Source organism: Scylla paramamosain, chromosome 26 (assembly GCF_035594125.1).
Source record: "Scylla paramamosain isolate STU-SP2022 chromosome 26, ASM3559412v1, whole genome shotgun sequence".
In the NCBI taxonomy this organism is placed as follows: domain Eukaryota; kingdom Metazoa; phylum Arthropoda; class Malacostraca; order Decapoda; family Portunidae; genus Scylla; species Scylla paramamosain.
This window is the reverse complement of record NC_087176.1, coordinates 7331868-7347500: the sequence shown is the minus strand read 5'-3', so window position 1 is coordinate 7347500 and position 15633 is coordinate 7331868. Positions and strand designations below refer to the sequence as shown.

Genomic DNA, 15633 nt, shown 5'->3' with positions numbered 1-15633 from the left:
AGAGGGCTGGATCCGTCTCTCAAACGTTTCACTGTCTCGCCTCAGCTATTTTTAACAGGTTCTATCTACTAGAGGTCATTGGGATCCTCAAAGGTGTTTGTTTGTGATTCCAGTGGTAATGAAGCAGGTTCCAACGGAGGTTGTTGAGGTTCTGATGGGTGACTTCGTGGTTCTAGTGAACGTTACTGGGGTTTTCAAGATGCTGTCATAGTTGTAGTGGAAGTTACTAGGGTTTCCAAGGTATTTTCGTGGTTGTAGTGGAAGTTAATGGAGTTTTCAAGTTGTTTTTATGATTCAATGGCAGTTTAACAGGCTCCAATGGAAGTTATTGGGGTTTTCAAAATGTTTTCATGATTCCAGTGATAGTTTAACAGGCTCCAGTGGAAGTTATTGGGATTTTCAAGGGTGTTTTCATGATTCTGGTGATAGTTTAATGACTGCATTATCATTAGGAAAAAAAATATTCATGAGAACTAGACCAATCATCTCTGACCTCTGAAAACAGTCTTGGTGAGAATACAAGAAACAACAAAAAACAAACTAGGAAATAAACAAAGTAGAAAAAAAAAAATTCCTGTGACGCCAGGAGTTACGTGATGGCTGCGTCTTGCTCTCGGCCAGTGCGTCAACGTTACCTAAGAAGTAAGCGACATTTCATCACAACATAAGAGGGATGACATGGTAATGCTGGAAACTCTTACATCACCAGTTAAGACACCACACACACACACACACACACACACACACACACACACACACACACACACACACACACATCATTCACAACCTCAGGACTATATTCGAAAACGGTTTGCTCTCTCACCACGACTGTTGTCAAAGGCCACAGAGATGATTAATAAAATTCTCAAGTGTTTTGCCTGTTAATAATGTAAAAATCTTGCTGATCTGTAACTAGAACCATTAAAATAAATAAATAAATAAAAACCCGTGTGACTTTAACCAGAGGCTTTTGAAAACAGTGGAGGTGCGGAGCAGAAATGTATCCCATTATGGTCCTATCCCGTCAGTCTCACACAGGGTGGCCTGAACAAGACGGCACACACATCACTCAGCCCTGTCAGGGTGATCCAGTGTTCCATTCCACAAACATTCGGGAAACGATGTCACGATGATGATTACGACTGTGAGTGTGTGTGTGTGTGTGTGTAATAATGCCATCACTACTGCTGCTGCTGCTGCTGCTACTACTACTACTACTACTACTACTACTACTACTACTACTACTACGGCGACGACGACGACTACTACCACTAATAATAATAGTAATAATAATAATAACAACGACAACAACAACAACAACAACACAACAATAATATACACACACCGGACGGACATGGTAATCTTATACTGATATCAAAGTTACAACCAGTGCGCACGTGTCTGAATGTGTGTGTGTGTGTGTGTGTGTGTGTGTGTGTGTGTGTGTGTGTGTGTGTGTTCGCGTGCGTGCCATAGTAAACGTAACCTTAAGAACATAGGAACACAAGGGTTGGTGCAAGAGGCCATCAGGTCTACACTTGGCAGTCCCTGTATAAAACACGTCTACCTATGTATTTCCATCTATCATCACCATTCCTTAATTTACCTAATCATCTCACCACTAACAACCTGAGCCTATTCCATTCATACGCCGCTCTCAGAATCAAATCCTTCCTATCTTTAATAATTCCAACCTTGTTTGTCTGTAGTAGTGGAATTAACCATATTTGTCAATGGAAGGGCGCGAGTCCCCGTACGTCATGCTGGAACTGTCCTCAGTAAATGCTGCTGTGTTTCGTCGAGTTACGTGGCACTCAGTACGTCCGTGACTCAGCTAGCGCGTCACCGTGACCTGGGAGTGGCGACGGGATGAGTATGAGAATGACTAAATAGATACAATATAGGGATGAGGAGTATTGCTTACAAAAGGAGAGCGATGGTTAGAGAGAAGGTTAAGAGGGGTTCTATAGAGGTCCATAAGTGGTACAGAGGACATAGCAAGGATGACTAAAAATATACAAGTGATGAGTGTTGCTTATAAAAGGAGACTGAAGCTTTTAAATCTACATTTCTTAGAAATGCATAGATTGAGAAGGGATCTGATAGAGTGGTACAGGCGATATAAAAAAAAAGGGTGATTTTAAAGAAGCAAGAGGAGGAGTATTGCTTACGAAAGAAGACTGAAGCCTTGAACATGACATTTCTTAGATATGTGCAGATTGAGAGGGGATCAGAGGTATTTAAGTGGTAAAGGGCAGTGATAGTCAACCTGGTGTGCGTGAAGTTGTTCAAAGGTAACCTGGAAAGAGTGCAGTACAAGGAGTAATTACATGATATGGCCAGTGTGTATGAGAGTGTACTGTACGAAAAATTGTTTTAGGAAGAAAATTGTTTCATGTAAGAAATTGATTTAAAATAAAATTTTGAAAAATGCAAATTTATGTATTATTATATTACACGCAGACAACTCGTGCCTCAAAAGTTGGAGATGTGGCTTTCTTTTATCATATATTCAACACCTACATAACAATTATTTAGGACTGAGTAGCTATTTTATATGTTAATTTATTTTATATTTTCAGTCATTCTCTTCTGTAACATGACCAGAACTGCACAATGTAATCTACATAATTGCTTGCATGGAGACACGGGAGAAAAAAAATGAGAGAATAGGATGTTCATTTTATCTTTTTACGCTACAAAACTACTCAAGAGAATTTACTAGAAGGTGCCTAAAAAAAATACAGGTATTGAAGAAAGAATTTGTCCAACAGTGGAAGAGCTAAATCAACCGTGATGGAATGAGACGAGGGTTGTTAATAAAGCCCCGTTGATACTATATGCTCAAAAAATGTTGAACGAATTATCTTTTCTTCACAACACTAAAAAAAAAAAAAAGACTACTCAACGAAATACCTCAGCAAAAATGACGTTTCCAAAAAGGTACCGATGAAGAGATTCAAATTTTCCGCCAGAACTGAGAGGTCGCCAATCAGCTGGTGAAGTAAACAAACACTGAGGTGGAGTCTGCCACACTGAGTCTCTCCCTGGCCTTTCCCTCTCACCTCACCAAACACAGAGATTCACCCAACATTGCGAGATGATGAGTGAGAGATTTCCTGCACGAGAGAGAAGGAGTGGAAACTTGATATAGTGAAGTATAGTGAGGAAGCAAATTGTGAGGAGCGGGCGTAAGGCTATTATTATTATTATATATATTTTTTATTATTATTACTTTCAACCTTATTACGGATTTCTGCTTCTTGTTTACTATGCATGAGACAGAAGAGAAAACTTTGCTATGCTAAAGAATTCCCAGTTATTAAATATGTTTCCTGTGAGTGTGGGTAAAATTTGTGATAATTTAACCATATTGTTTGATGCTGTCTGTTTCTCTTGCGTGTATTTATTTATCAATACTTTGGTGATGTAAGCCATTTAGTTTTTTTTTTGTGTTTTGCACTGGGTAATTCTTTATAACAGGTCCGTCCTCCTGTCCCCCCATCCCCCATCGCCCTCTAACAAGCTTGGGAAGCTGGTGGAAAAGCGGGGTGTTAGGATGGGGGAAGCCAAATTTGGACATTCATGAAAAGTATAAGTATGATATGCCATATTACAAAAACTGGGAGAATTTATAGCTTAACTTTACCTAACTTAATCAGAGGGGCTTTGCCCCCGTTAAACCTCCCTTTAGGATTCTAACTTAACCTAATCTAACCTAACATGACTGGAGGAGGCTTTGCCTCACAGAAAATCCCCCTTTAGGCACAGTAATCTGACCAATGAGCTTTGCTCCCATAGACCTCCCATAAGGACACTTACCTAGCATAACTGGGGGGCTTCCCCCCACCCCCCTGTTACCTTGTGGTTCAGTCAGTCAAGGCTTGTCCCTCCAGCCTGTCAGATCAGCATTCACTCCTCAGTCATGTCCACCTCCCATATTTATAATAGATAAATTTCCCAGTGTTTCATAATAGAGGATACAGTTCTTCATCCTGACACTAAAAAAATTACTAAGGGATCCTTTTTTGACAATGCTGATACTTGTGTTTATTCCAGCACACACAAGAAAGAGAAAAGACACAAACAGATCAAACAGTAAAAGTACTAATTTACTAATTCTCACTTCTATTCCAGCACACACAAGAGCAGCATAGACAGAAACAGAGAGACCAGATACAAGTAACAAGACAGAGAGAGAGAGAGAGAGAAAAAAAATAGAGAGAGAATAACAGACAGACCCACCACCCACCCACTGAACCACCCTGCAAACCAAGCAGGCATAAATAATGATGGCAACCCTGGACAGCGATGCGCGGCTCTCCTGCACTGAGCACAGTGTCATGCTGGCCAACAATCTCTACCACCTGTACACACAGTCGTCCCTCCTCGACGTGCGCCTGGTGTGTGAGGAGGTCCACATCTATGCGCACAAGGCAGTCCTGGCCGCAGGGAGCAAGTTCTTCCAGGAGCGGCTCCAGTCCTTGGGGTCAGGAATGGTGGAGCTTCAGATGTCGAGTGCCAATCTTGGAGTTCTCATATCGCCTGGTGAGTGTGTGTGTGTGTGTGTGTGTGTGTGTGTGTGTGTGTGTGTGTGTGTGTGTGTGTGTGTGTGTGTGTGTTTATCTCTCCCTGTCTACCGCAACAAGTAAGGTTGATGTCTGGTGGAGAATCTACTCTCTATTTATCCACCCATCTATCTACTTATTTATCAACAATATCCAGCAATCTAACCATATATCTATCCATTTATCAGTATACCTATCTACCCGTCACTCACTCCACTATCTACAATCCACCCACACAGGTGAACTCCGAGCCTTAGTCGAATACCTCTACTGCGGTGAACTTCTTGTGCCCCGCCACCGCCTCTCAAACATCGTAGCTCTTGGCCGGTCACTCCAAGTATTTGGCTTTCTCACCGACACCCAGAGCTACCTAGCCGGCCCAGACCCACAATTCCTCACTGAAATGAACTACATCTCAGTGGAACCCCCAATACTAGAAGTACCTGCTACACAGTGCACTCGTCTCCAGCCCACAGCAGCAGAGGAGGCATGTGGGGAACTAGTAGGTGGTGGGAGTGGTGTCAGTGGGGGTAGTGTCTCTCTCCCATTGGTTAGTATGAAGCCCCATGATCCCACACTGCTCCAGGACCCTCCCAAGTACTCAGAGCCACTCAAAATTGATACAAATGTGAATATGTTGGGTTCCACTTCCAGTATTTCTTTCAGTGAGTTGTGTACAGCACCTGGTCTCGATGGGGATGCCCTCAGTACTCCTTGTGGACAGGTAGGTGTGTGTGTGTGTGTGTGTGTGTGTGTGTGTGTGTGTGTGTGTGTGTGTGTGTGTGTGTGTGTGTGTGTGTGTGTGTGTGTGTCCAGGCTTTCCTTCAGTTAGTGTTTTTTTTTTTTTTTCTTTTTTCTTTTTTTTCCATATCTTTCTATTTCCTTTGAAATTTCCAGCCTGTCTTTGTCCTAACTAATAATTTCTTGTTTTTTCCTTTTCTTTTTTTTTCTTTTCTTTTAAGGGACATGTTTGTTTTCTTCATCTATGTATTTTAGGATAAGGGGGGGATCAGTTTGTCATAGCCACTTCCTCTTGTACAGACATAAGCTTGTTGTGTATGAGTAGTAGTAGTAGAAGTAGCAGTAGTAGTAATCCCCATCCCCGTCAGCTCAGAGTATTACTATTATTATTACTATTGTTTTTATTATCATTACTATTATTATCATCATCATCAATAACCTCATCATCATCACTGTTATCATCCTCACCACACTCCCACCCACCCACACCCCACAGCCCTCTCTCCCCACACCTCCCTCTCACTCACCACTCCTCTCTCCTGCAGGCAAAACACTGCAGCGCCCCATCAGTCTTTGAGAGCTCAGTACTGGAGGAGGCACCAGGTCTTAAGGGGAAGTACACACAGGAGTCTTGGGAGGCATACAGCAAGCCAGACCATGATGTAGTTTATACTGGGACTGTCCTGAACCTCCGAGGGGACGCCGAGCCTACTGGGGATGATGGGAGGGGTGGTGTAGGGGGTGCAGGGGCCAGAGAGCACCACCAGCATCACCAGCATCACCACCAACACCACCATGTCCCAGTGCCACAGTTGTCTCTTCCACCAGCGTTTCCTTCCGCGTCTCGTCAGCCTCAAGAGTTGCAGATGAGCCAGTGTTTGGTGGAGGGGGAGGCTGATGATGCAAACAATGCCGTGATGTTTCTGGAGCCGCTGTGGGGGGATGGTGAGTGTCCCCTGTGTTCTGTGTGCTCTGTGGCCTCCCTTGTGATGTCTGGTGTGTGTTGTGTGGTGGCTTGTGGAGGTGATGAGGAAAGTACAGGAAAAGAGAATTGGTTTGGTCACATTAAGAGAAGGGATGAACAGTATGGTAGCAAAGGATTGGTGGATGTGGAAGTGGATGGAAGAGGAAGATGAGGCAGGCCAGAGAGGAGATGGAAGAACTATAGATGAGAGACAGAGAGAGAGAAGTAGGTAAGTTTTGCTGACATCTTCTTCCACCACCAATGTTCTCTTACACACTCATGTCCTGTTTTTATCCACAGCCTCGAGTCCATCTGGCGTTGATCTGGACAACATCTTGCGCAGTGATGAGATGAAGGTGCTTGGTGAGCGGTGGGTGCGTGCCCGCCGGCCGTCCAGGGTGCGCCTCAAGGTGAAGGACAGCATTGGTGGCGTCTCCCTGCAGGATACCTCCCAGCGCCAGTCTGCAGGGGCTGCCGCTGCCGCTGCTGCGGCTGCTTCTGCTGCTGCTGTTGCTCCAACATCCTCCACTCTTCCTGCTGCTAGGTGAGGGTTGTTTGCTGACAGATAGATTGTTTAAAGACCGTAACTGCTGCACATCACAGCCATAAGACACTGAAGCAAATATCAATAACGAAGACAGGTAGACAGACAGATAGTTTACTGATCCTAACTGCTGCACATCAGAGCCTTAAGATGTTAAAGAAAACCTCTGTGATCAGCACCTCTCTCCCTTTCCCCACAGCCCAGCAGAGGAGACCAGTGGTAATGAAAACAAGGAAGGCTGGATGGTGGTACTCTCTGACTCCCGCCCCCCTGTCCTCCCCCACCTGGCTGACGCCTCCTCCCTCCTGCAGGCCCCTCCACCCCAGCCCGCACCCCCAGACCCACTCACTCAGCCCCCTGTCGACACTCCTCCCTTCCATGTCCAGTCCCCTGCCACACAGTCCCTATTCAATCAGGGTACAGCAGCTAACCCTGTCCCTCTCATCACATCCCCAATGCCTCTTGGTGCCTCCCTGCTCAGCCAGAGTTCGTGTCCCAGTAGTGTTCCGGTAGCTAATACCAGTTCACTGTTTGGTCAGTCGCCACATCCTAACCCAGCCACTCCTCTCCTGACGCAATCTAGCATCTCCATTGCTCCATATCTTCAGCCATCTGTTCTCTCAACTGCTGTCATGAACCAGGCTGAGCTGTCGCACCTTCAGCACCCTCTCTCAGCCGTCCCCCTCCAGGCAGTGTCAGTGCAGCCTTTGGAAGCAGAGGGGCCACTCCACTACTCCCCTGTGCCAGTTCCTCAGTCCACAAGTTCAGTTTTCACACAGCCATCTCTCTCGCTGTCTCTCCCTCACCACTTCATTCATCACCATACACCTGCTGCTTCACCACCACAGCCACTGCCACTGCCTGCCTCCATGCCACATGCTACACACACCACACAGGCCTCCTCCCCTGCCACCACCCTGCTGCCTTCTCTTATTCAGCAGTGCCCTGTTTCCCATGCCAGTCTCCCCTCATCCTCCTCCTCCTCCCCTTCCATCTCTGGCGAGGATGTGCTCTCCCAGATATCCTCAGACTCCCCGCCCCCTGATGCACCACCCCATGTACCCCAGCCCCTCAACCCCCAGCTGTTAGAGCACCACCGTGCCTCCCCACCTCCCTGCCAGCTTCCCATCCCTTCCCCTGTCACCTCCTGGCCTCACTCCTCTGTCATCACCACCACCACAGTAACCACCACCACCACAACCTTGCCAGACTCACCCATCCCTGTCCCCGTGTCACCCCCATCACCCCAGTCACCCCCAGACACACCAGAACACACCAGTACCCCCTCAAGAACCTCCACCACCATCACCACTGCAAGAAGAGAGAGTGCAGTCTTACCAACCACCACCACCACTACTACCACAACCATCACTGCCACTGCCACTGCAACTGCCTTGCCGCCTAGTCCAGGGTCGCCCGAGGAGGAAGAACGGGAGGGAGAACAGGCCAGTCACACATGTTCTCAGTGCTCTAGAATGTTCTGCAAGATGGATAGGCTGACACTGCATCTCTGGGAAGAACATGATATTGGAACAGTGGCTAAGTGTAAGTGTGTAATAATAATAATAATAATAATAATAATAATAAAAAACGGTTTATTCTTCAGGCAGTTAACAAACTGAAAATGTACTGAGGGGATGGGGAGATACTTAACATTAATCCTAAAGCTAAGTCTAATCTAGAAGGGAAATACTATTGATTGGTGGCTTGCACCATGGTGGGAATCATGCTGAGTCTGTACCGGTTCATGAGTGGCGCCTTTAGGGGCGTTATATTGTTGTGGTGTCTGGTGGCACGGACCGGGCGAGGCGCGTCGGGTGGCAGCATGTGTCTGAGACGTGGATGATGCAGCAGTCCCCTTCCAAACTTCTCCAGAGCCTCTCGGTGCCTGATGGATAGTCTGGACAGACTCTGGGTGGTCTGGGCTTCATCATAGGTAGTGTAGGCAGGGCCAAGTGGGCAGGGCCCACTGTGAGCTGGGGAGGGGGCACTGGTACAGAGGAGGTACAGAAATGCATCACCACAGTTTTGTGTGTGTGTGTGTTGTGTGTGTGTGTGTGTGTGTGTGTGTGTGTGTGTGTGTGTGTGTGTGTGTGTGTGTGTGTGTGTGTGTGTGTGTGTGTGTGTGTGTGTGTGTGTGTGTGTGTGTGTGTGTGTGTGTGAGAGATTTTTTGTGGTGTGTATTACACGTCTAGCTTCTGCCACCATCATTTTCACAAAAATTACAATAACACCCTTGAAAATCCCAATAACCTCCACTACACCCTGTTAAACATGAAAACACCCTTGAAAACCACAATAACTTCCACTGCACCCTGTTAAGCTACCAATGAAATCATGAAAACACCCTTGAAAACCACAATAACTTCCACTACACCCTGTTAAAAGATAAAACCCTGAAACATTTAGGACCATATTCTGAAACACTCCCATACCTCCACTACTTTCAAAGACTATAGATAAAATTATACAGATTTTAAGGGTGTTTTTTATGATTCTGGTGACAGATTAACAAGATTTCTACATTATGAACAGGAGAAACAATCTTGAAAACCTGGCCAATCATCTCTGTGACCTTTGAAAGTAGTCTTGGTGAGAGAACAAAGCATTTCTGAGCACCTCAGACACACACACACACACACACACACACACACACACACACACACACACACACACACACACACACACACACACACACACACACACACACACACACACACACACGTCTTATCATAGCTCACACCACCAGGCCAGTTGTGCAGTATTTCTGAGCACCTTAAACACACACACACACATGTCTTATCATATCTCTCACCACCAGGCCAGTTGTGCAGCTTCACCAGTCCCCTGCAGAGCTCGTTGGTGAAGCACGCAGCCACACACATCACCAAGGATAGGCGAGTCTGTGCAATTTGTGGCAAGACCTTCAAAACACGCGCCACAGTTCGTACTCACTTGAGGAACCACTGTGGAGAGGAGGTGATGTATAAAGTAAGTCATTGTGGTTTTGTTCAGAGCATAAGAACATAAGAAGTCATCAGGCTTACATGTGGCAGTCATTACCATCCATAAATTTCCCTAATCTTCTTTTAAAAGCTCCTTAATGACTCAACACTGACAACCTGATTACTGAGTCTGTTCTGTTCATCTGTCACTCTATTTGAGATTCATTTGCTGCCTATCTCTTTTTTTTTATTTGTTTTTTTAACCTTGAATCTATTATTTCTTGTTCCAACTCATTGGTTCTTGTTTTAAATTAATTATTCTTGTTCCAAATCATTATTTCTTACTTGCACTTTAAATAATGGTGACTTATTGCAGCTTCCCATGAATATTAACTCACCCTTCACCCAGTGTGGATTTTCCCCCACCCACTACTCATCACCCATTCATAACATCCATTTAACAAAATAATAACTGACTGACTTACCAACAGCTATTAAAACCATGAAAATTAACCCACTCATGACCCATAACCTATGATCTATTCTCCTATACCCTGATTGTGGCCTCATCCATCATAACACCCTTTGGGACTGGCACCTCAGTGGGCCTTTTTCCTTACTTTTCATTGCCCTCTAACATAAAAAGAAAGAAAAGAAATGATAATATTAGACTAAGAGCTACTATGACCTTGAATAACACGCCCATGACCCCAAAACTCACCCATGACCCCACCCATTCTCTCCCCCAGTGTGGATTCTGTCCCATGATGTACAGCCAGAAGTTCAACCTGGTGAAGCATTTAGCCTCCAAGCACCAGCGCGATCCTGAGGGGCAACCACTCACCAAGACCCTGCAGTGCCCCCAGTGTGCCTTCACCACCCTGGCTGACTACAAACTCAAGGCACACATCGTAAGTCACCAGGTGGCTCTCAGGGGAACGTAAACTTAACCCAGTGTGTTTTTTTTTTCCTTCCTTGACTATTCTTTGCCAGTTAAAAAGATCAGGGAAAGACAGAGAGTGAGATGGATTGAGGGATGGAACTGTGGTAAAACTGCAAAGGATGGGAGTCACAGAGGACACATACAAGGGACAGAAATGACTGGAGACTTACTGAAGGAGAGGAATTGTAAAGGATGGGAGTCACAGAGGAAGATACAAGGGACAGAAATGACTGGAGACTTACTGAAGGAGAGGAATTGCAAAGGATGGGAGTCACAGAGGAGAGGCAAGGGACAGAAATGACTGGAGACTTACTGAAGGAGAGGAATTGCAAAGGATGGGAGTCACAGAGGAAGATACAAGGGACAGAAATGACCGGAGACTTACTGAAGGAGAGGAATTGCAAAGGATGGGAGTCACAGAGGAAGATACAAGGGACAGAAATGACTGGAGACATACTGAAGGAGGATGGGAGTCACAGAGGAGAGGCAAGGGACAGAAATGACTGGAGGAGAGTCATATGTGGCACCAACCTCTCTCTCTCTCTAGGGAAAAATTACTGTTCTTTTTTTCTTCCTTTGTGCAGTAGTTAACCAGTACCTTCACTCGTTCATCCCTTTCACTGACAAACTCTGGAACCTTCTGTTTGTTTCAATTTTTTTAATTCTCTATCATTATTTTCTCTCCCTCACTAGTGTAAGAGTTAACATATCTTCACTCCATCATCCCTTTCACTGTTGCAAGAGTTAACCAGTACCTTCACTCCCTCATCCCTTTCACTGGCAAACTCTGGAACCTTCTGCCTGCTTCCATTTCATCTCACATCTCCACAGATCCGGCGCCACACACTGAACAAGCCCTTCAAATGTGACCTGTGCCCCTACGCCACCACAGAGAAGACAGCACTCACCAAGCACACCCGCACACACACCAAGGAGCGCCCCTACGTGTGTGAGACATGTGGCTTCCAGTAAGTTGTGTCATGCTATTTTGAAAATTTGTTAACATGCCCTTGTGTTTGATGGCCTCTTGCACCACCATTGCCCTCTTGTACGCCTGTACCCTCATGCCCATCTCCTCCCACAGCGCACCCACCCTCAGCAGTCTGTGGCGCCACCGCAGGAGCCACACAGGGGAGAAGCCCTTTGAGTGTGAGCAGTGTGGCCAACAGTATGCTGACTCTAAGCGCCTCAGGGACCACATGTACAAGCACAACAACGTCAAGCCCTTCATGTGTCATCTCTGTGGCTACACCTGCAGGAGGAGGGACAATCTGCAGGTGTGTGTGTGTAGGTGTGGGTTTGGAGGATATTTATTTGTTTGTTTGTTTGTTTTTTATTTCATTTATTTTTGTAAGTGTAGAGTGCTAAGGCATTCTAATCTCAAATAGTGTGGCATAAGACTGGAATAAACTCAGTAATCAAGTTATTAGTGCTGAGTCAATAGGGAGCTTTAAAAGATTAGATGAAGTTGTGAATGTGGATGATAGGTGGAAATAGGCAAGCATGTTTTGTACAGGGACTGCCACATGTAGGCTTGATGGCTTCCTGCACCAACCCTTATGTCCTTACACAAAAGCAATAAAACAACCACACTCACTCCCACACTAATTATTGGTCAGGTCAGGTTAGATTAGGTGTACTTCCAAATAATCAGATTTAGGTCAGATCAGGTTAAGTTAGGTCAGGTCAGGTTTGGATAAGTTACACCACCTCAATGTGTCTCTCTCCCTGAGACACATTAAATAAGGTACGTCTGGTTTGATTAAGTTAGGTCATGTCAGGTTAAGTTAGGTTAGGTTAGGATAAGCTATGTCAGCTTGTAGTTTAGACAAGAGCATTCACACCATCTCACTATGTCTCTCTCCCTCAGACACATGTTAAGAAGATTCACAAGCTGCAGGACCTCAATGGCTCATCCCTGCAACACTCAGGTGACTCACTCAAACACTGACTGACCTGCATCATCATCATTATCATCATCATCATCATCATCAGGGGAAGCTTAATATCTGCAATCTTCATCCATATCTGTCCCCAGGTTTTCAGTCTTACTCCTTTAGGGGAAACTTAAAATATTTGTCATTTTCATCCTTAACTATATTTGTGTCCAGGTTTTCAGGAAGTCTTCATATTTGTCACCACCCACAAATGTCTGTCTCCAGGTCTTACCACCTGCAGGTTTTACATTTACACCTTCAGGAAATAATGTATGTTGCAACTGAGTGGATGGTTGGGACCTTACATGGAAGGTTTACTTTTTAACATGATAACATTCCTCAAGTGGTCTAGGGGATATAAGAAAGATGACAAGGAAAATCCTCAAGGTCAGTAATCAGGGCAGTACAAGAAGTGACGGGTTCAAGCTTGAAAAAGTTTAATTTAAAAAAAGAGATAGGAAAGAATTAGTTCTCAGATAGAGTAGTAGATGAAGAGAATAGACTCAGTCAGTAAGGAGCTTTAAAAGATTAGACATATTTATAGATAAGGATGACAAATGGAAATCGGTAAGCATGTTTCACACAGGGACTGTTATGTGTAGTTCTGATGGCTTCCTGTACCAGGCCTTGTGTTCTTGTGTTCTTATGGCACTGATTCATCAACAGGCAAGAGTAGGAAGGGGAAGGAAGGACAGATATCCCAGCCTTCCTCTGACCCCCTGCGGCCGCCCCCAGATGTCTTGCAGCTTTCAGTGGGGAACAAGGAGGCGCAAGAGGTGGTGGTCAAGCCAAGGGTAAGTTCCCTTTCTTAGTTTTGTTCTTGTATTGCTTGTATTGTATTTAGGTTGATTAATATGTTTAATTATTATTGTTATTTTTATTTATTCATTTATTTTTTTTTTTTTTCCTAGTATTCAGTAGTTCTATTGAGTTTTATAGACAGAATGGTAAAAATGTCTCATGAATGTTACCAGGTTAGCTTGGGTTAGGTTAGTTTGGATAGATTTAGATTTTTTCTTTTTTTCTCTCTTAGCATCCAAAGCAGTGTTAGAAATGAGTTTGCATGACAGAGGTGAAAAAAAAAGTTAGGTGATATTAGGTTAGTTTAGCTTAGTTCATTTGTTAAGGTCACACACTTCTGTGACCTCTTAAGACACTCAACAAGAACATTTTCAACTTCACAGGCATGGTGTGTTCCTGAGAGTGGAGGTGGAGACAGCAGCATGGTGGAGCAAGGTGGTAGTGGTGGTGGTGGTGGTAGTGGAAGACAAGAGGGTAATAGTTGAGAAACCTTAAGGTGTGATTAATTTTGTATGTCAGTCTCTGTCTTTTTGTCTTGTTCTGTCTCTCTCTTCTCTTTTCCTCAGTCTTTCTTTTGTCCTCATTCTCTCTCTCCTCTCTTCCTCAGTCTGTTTCTTTGTTCTCTCTCTCTCTCTCTCTCTCTCTCTCTCTCTCTCTCTCTCTCTCTCTCTCTCTCTCTCTCTCTCTCTCTCTCTCTCTCTCTCTCTCTCTCTCTCTCTCTCTCTCTCTCTCTCTCTCTCTCTCTCTCTCTCTCTCTCTCTCTCTCTCTCTCTCTCTCTCTCTCTCTCTCTCTCTCTCTCTCTCTCTTTCTTTCTTTTCCTCAGTCTGTTTCTTTGTTCTCTGTCTCTCTCTCTTCTCTCTTCCTCAGTCTATATTTCTTTGCTTTTTGTGTCTCTCATCTTCCTCAGTGTATTTCTTTACTCTGTCTCTCTCCTTTTGTTCTCTTCTTTTGTTCTTTCTGTGTCTTTCTTCCTCAGCTTATTACTTAAATGCACTCCAATCATATATTTGCAGCACAAATACTACATATATACATTTGCAACACATACATACACTACCAACACACTATATACAAACACCTACACACACACACACACACACACACACACACACACACACACACACACACACACACACACACACACACACACACACACACACACACACACAACATAATATTCCAGTCATACACACTTACATACACAAAAACATACATAGAAACACTTCAAACCCACTTACACACACACACACACACACACACACACACACACACACACACACACACACACACACACACACACACACACACACACACACACACACACACAGCTCCTAAGACATTTGTACCATAAAAGTGTGAGCAGCAGTGTGACAGCTGTGTATTCCCAGGAAGGCAGCCTGAACAGTGTGCCAGCAAGTGTGAAGCAAGGTTGTGGTGGTGGTGGTGGGTAGTGTGAGGCAAGGTTGTGATGGTGGTGGTGATGGGGGTGTGGGGAGGCAGCTGTCACAAGAGGTTACCAGTTGCCACGTGTTTGCACAAAGTGATACCAAAGAATGTATACTTTTAATCTATTTAGATAAAGCCTTTGATAGATGTGTGGCTTTCATTATTCCCAGAGAAAACCTCAGGCCTACATATTTTATACAGTCCCTGTATAAAATATTCCTACCTATTGCTACTTAACATAAGAGCACAAGAACAAAAGTGTTGGTATAAGAGGTCTGACAGCTTGTTACTCTCCCTACACAAAGTATGTGTGGGAAATGCAAGGAAATACAGATTGTCTGAGTTCCACAGCAAAGTGTGCTAGATGTCTGATATGAAAAAGGATGAGGCATGGTGATTCTAAGAGTTGAGTTATGGCATAATAGGAATGACATTGGAGAAGACAGGATAGGAGTGGATGGTACTGCTGCTGGGACTGTAGAGAGACGAATGAAGGGATTATTAAGATAGTGAAGGAGTTCCTGGAGAGAATGTGGCGTGTCAGGTGTAGGAATGAGAGAATTATTGAGACATTAAAGGAGTTCCTCAAGAGAATGTAGCATGCCAGCTGTAGGAATGAGGGAATGATTGAGGCAGTGAAAGAATTCCTGGAGAGAATGCTGCGTCCCAGATGTAGGAATGAGAGAATGATTGAGGCAGTGAAAGAGTTCCTGGAGAGAATGCTGCGTCCCAGATATAGAAAT

General features: G+C 44.7%; 1 protein-coding gene across 8 annotated transcripts in view; it reads left to right on the top strand.

Annotated features, from left to right (window-relative positions):
- The window catches only part of LOC135113664 (uncharacterized), an 85706-nt gene extending 70934 nt beyond the window's left edge, over window positions 1-14772 (top strand). For 2 of the 8 annotated variants that reach the window (XM_064029109.1, XM_064029108.1), the window contains exons 4-15: window positions 4138-4548; window positions 4808-5292; window positions 5855-6254; window positions 6574-6817; window positions 7017-8362; window positions 9639-9808; window positions 10512-10673; window positions 11537-11673; window positions 11790-11982; window positions 12576-12636; window positions 13309-13436; window positions 13827-14772. In XM_064029109.1, the coding sequence (XP_063885179.1) occupies window positions 4290-4548; window positions 4808-5292; window positions 5855-6254; window positions 6574-6817; window positions 7017-8362; window positions 9639-9808; window positions 10512-10673; window positions 11537-11673; window positions 11790-11982; window positions 12576-12636; window positions 13309-13436; window positions 13827-13928 (3687 nt within the window). In that variant the 5' untranslated portion in view covers window positions 4138-4289 and the 3' untranslated portion in view covers window positions 13929-14772. Of the gene's footprint in view, window positions 1-2983; window positions 3192-3483; window positions 3599-4137; window positions 4549-4807; window positions 5293-5854; window positions 6255-6573; window positions 6818-7016; window positions 8363-9638; window positions 9809-10511; window positions 10674-11536; window positions 11674-11789; window positions 11983-12575; window positions 12637-13308; window positions 13437-13826 lie in introns of those variants that run through there. The other 6 variants (XM_064029107.1, XM_064029106.1, XM_064029111.1 and 3 more) reach the window with 6 other exon arrangements.
- Window positions 14773-15633: the final 861 nt, after the last annotated feature.